General features: G+C 65.5%; 1 protein-coding gene across 1 annotated transcript in view; it reads right to left on the bottom strand.

The window, feature by feature from the left end:
- The window catches only part of ITPR3 (inositol 1,4,5-trisphosphate receptor, type 3), a 58475-nt gene that overhangs the window by 13271 nt on the left and 41891 nt on the right, over positions 1 to 3313 (bottom strand). Inside the window, exons 33-39 of the mRNA XM_014549211.1 lie at positions 3162 to 3287; positions 1956 to 2076; positions 1330 to 1520; positions 734 to 882; positions 471 to 579; positions 281 to 371; positions 1 to 168 (exon numbers count right to left, since the gene is read on the bottom strand). Of these exons, the coding sequence (XP_014404697.1) occupies positions 1 to 168; positions 281 to 371; positions 471 to 579; positions 734 to 882; positions 1330 to 1520; positions 1956 to 2076; positions 3162 to 3287 (955 nt within the window). The remainder of the gene's footprint in view (positions 169 to 280; positions 372 to 470; positions 580 to 733; positions 883 to 1329; positions 1521 to 1955; positions 2077 to 3161; positions 3288 to 3313) is intronic.

The following is a 3313-nucleotide window of genomic DNA, read 5'->3' as shown; positions in this document are numbered from 1 at the left end:
GGATCTCGGTGTTGCCGCCGTCCAGCAGGCGGATGGCCAGGCCGATGCTCTCCTGGAAGACCTTCTCGTTCTTGGTGCTGGTGATGAGGTCACACACCAGCTTGGTGGCCCCCTCCTTGTCCAGCCGGCACTGGGTGGCCGCGATGGCTGACCAGTCCTGGTCCAGGCCTGGCGTGGGGGGACTCACTTGAGGGGAGCGAATGGGGTGGGAGAGCGGGAGGGAGGGCCCAGGGCCTGGGCAGGCAGGCCACCGGGGGCACAGCGGGGAGGCAGTACTGACCGACGCCCATGGGGTCCGGAAGGTCCCCCCGCGAGCTGGACTTGCGGTTCTGGAGGTAGTTTTGCAGCAGCATCTTGCGTAGCTGGTTGCCCTGGGGGGAAGGAGCGAGGCCCACAGTGCACTTCGCACCCTTTCGTCGGTGGCCCCACAGTCCCGGCCCTGCCGCCCGGGCCACCGCCTGGGCACTCACCCGGTCCCCGTACTTGGCCTTCTTGAGCAGCATCTGCTGCAGAGTCCGCAGCACCTTGACGCACAGCTTCTCCTCCGACTGCATGAGGTCCTTGGTGTGCTGGATCAGCCTGCGCGGGCGGAGGGCACACGGGCAGCTGTCTCCCTCCGGACACCGCCCGGCCCCATCCCGGGCGGGAACAGCCCAGCCTCCCACCTGTGGGCCCTCTAGTCCCCGCTGGGCCCCTCGCTGCCTCGGCTGCTGCCCCCGACCGCGCCCCTCACTTGGACAGGAAGCCCCCGCTCTCGCAGCGCTGGTAGGCCTCGCTGCCCTCCAGGAAGAGCAGCTCGGGCCAGTGCAGGACGTCCACCAGCACGGACAGCTCGGCCTGCACCAGGGGCTTCAGGCGCTCCTCCAGGGCCGTGATGATGTCCTGGGTGGGCGGGCAGGGTCACCACCATGGGAGATGCAGGAGGCCCGGGCCCAAAAGGTGCCATCCCCACCCCACACCAAGCAGCCCCACGACTGCCCGACACGGGCCCCACACAAAGGATGCCGCCTGCCTGCTCAGAGCCCCTGGCTGGGAGCTGCGGGCCCTCCTCCAGCTCTGTGACCTTGGGCAACCCCCTGCCCTCTCTGAGCCTGTCTCGTGCCGTGGGGTAATTACAGGCCAACAAGACAGTGGACAGGTGCATGGCCTGAGCGGACAGGTGCTGCCAGGACTGTGCAGGGTCCTGACCCGCGTGACCACCAACCCCACCGGCGGGCCCTGGGTTCTCCCTGCAGTGAGCAGCCCCCGAGGAGGGCGCGGGCGGCACAGGAAGGGGTGCTCCTCAAGCACCCGCCCTCCCCAACCACTCCCGTGGCCGCCCACACCCACCTGCAGTTTCTCGATGATGTTCTTGTAGTCCCACTGGTTGGCCGTGGGGGTGACTCGCGGGAAGGCCCGCGTGGCCGCCTTGTAGTTGGAAGCGTTCCTCTGGGCAGCAGCCACACAGCTGGCACCACTGCTGAGCAGCAAGCTGATGTGGGCATCCAGGTCCATGGGCAGCGAGATGCCCCGGCCCTTGGCTGGGGGGAGAGGTGGGAGGCTGAGCCAGCCAGGGGGGCAGAGCCAGGGCTGCCTGCTGGGGAGCAAGGTGAACTACCCCGAGGCTCTGGGTGCAGGGACCCCCACCTGGCCCCACTTGGATGAGGTGCCCTCTTCTGTTTGGGTAAAAGAGGGGGTTTCTGTCTCTTCAATTCCACCCTGGATCCCTGCCCCTCCCCTGCCCACTCTCCCTAACCACCTACAGGCCTTGCCCCCTGTCCCTCCCCACCACGAGGATGGCCACCCAGCCTTCTCCTCCAGGTCGGACTCGGGGGAGAACACCTTCTCCCACTGCCAACGTGCCAGTCAGACACCAAGAAGGACTTACTGAGAAGCGCCTGGGAGCAGGGGACGGGTGCGCTTAGGGACAACATGTCTACTGTGGGCAGGCGCCCGGGGCGCCCAAGGGCACTCACCCACCATGGCCAGGGTCCGGATGCAGGCCTCCACCGAGCCCTTGTGCTGCTGCTGCAGCCACGGGCACTCGAGCAGCCGCGTGGTGGACTGCAGCAGCTGCACCACGATCGTCTGGTGTGTCTGCGAGAAGCAACGCCCGCTGCAGCCGCCCGCCTCCACCCTGGGCAGCCCCGCCCGGGCACCAGAGCCCCTGAGACCGGCACAGGTGAGGACAGCCCCCAAGAGCAACCCTGGGCTGTGCCAGTGGGAAGAGGCCCCCCCTTCCTCGCAGTGCACAGCCTGCCCCACTGCCCACTGCCCCAGGTCCACGTCTGGCCTTGCAGCCGTTGCTGACCCTTTTCTTCCTTTAGAAATCTTTTTAAATAAGTTAATGCTGTGAAAAGCTGACATGTCTGCCTGGTTTAAAGGTAATAAAAAGGCACACTTTGAGAAGTCTCTCCCTCCCTCTGACCCCACGCCTCCACTCACCCCACTCTGCCTGGGGCCGGTGAGGGGCAGGGGACACTGATACTAATGCCAGAGTCCCCCAGCCCAGACACGGTGTCCAAGGACACCCACCCTCGCTGTGAGTGGGACCAGCAGTTTTCTGGCCGCCCTCAGTGGCACTGCCCACTGCGCCCGCCCCTCCACCCGTGGGCAGGCCCTCACTGGCTTCCTTCCGGGGTTCCTCTGTGACTCAGGGGTGTGGCAGCCCCTTCCTCCAGGGAGCCCGGCCCTTCCATTCCAGGGCTCTGCGCTGAGAAGTCTGGGCATCGGCTGGGGCCGGGGCTCAGTGGAGTGAAAGCGTGTGCACTGTCTACCTATCCCGTTAGGGACACCACGGTCCACGCCAGCTCGCTGTCAGTCTCCCGCCCCCAGCTCTGGCTCTGCCGCCCACTGTGGAAAGCGTGCCACCTGCCTCCGGTGGGTGAGGCAGTGCAGCCAGGCGTCCCTGGCACCCAGCACCCATCACCCCGAGTGAGTGAGGAAGTCCTGCTCTACGGAAAGTCCCCACTTCAGTCCTGAGCACAGGAACTGTGAGGCCATAATGTTCACTGTAGAACATGATCACAGTAACGTAAATGTTTGCTGTTTGAAACGGGGAACTTGGGGGAAATTGGTTACCAGCGTAGACAATACTCTTGTACAGCCTCTCTGCACGACAAGCCAATATAAGCACGTATGCTGAGCCCCTCCCCACGCAGGGCGGTGGTGGCGACGCTCACCTGCAGGGAGGTGCTGTTCTCGGAGAACGGGGAGCTGAAGAAGGCGCTGATGGTGTCCAGCACCACGCTCAGCACGTACTTCTCCAGGGTGGGATCGGCCAGGCGCTTCTCCCGCTTACTGCACACCTGGGCGCAGAGAGAGAGAGAGGCCC

This window comes from Myotis brandtii, unplaced genomic scaffold (genome assembly GCF_000412655.1).
Source record: "Myotis brandtii unplaced genomic scaffold, ASM41265v1 scaffold539, whole genome shotgun sequence".
NCBI classification, from domain to species: Eukaryota; Metazoa; Chordata; class Mammalia; order Chiroptera; family Vespertilionidae; genus Myotis; species Myotis brandtii.
Note: the sequence above shows the minus strand (reverse complement) of the source record. Positions and strands in the feature narration are given on the sequence as shown.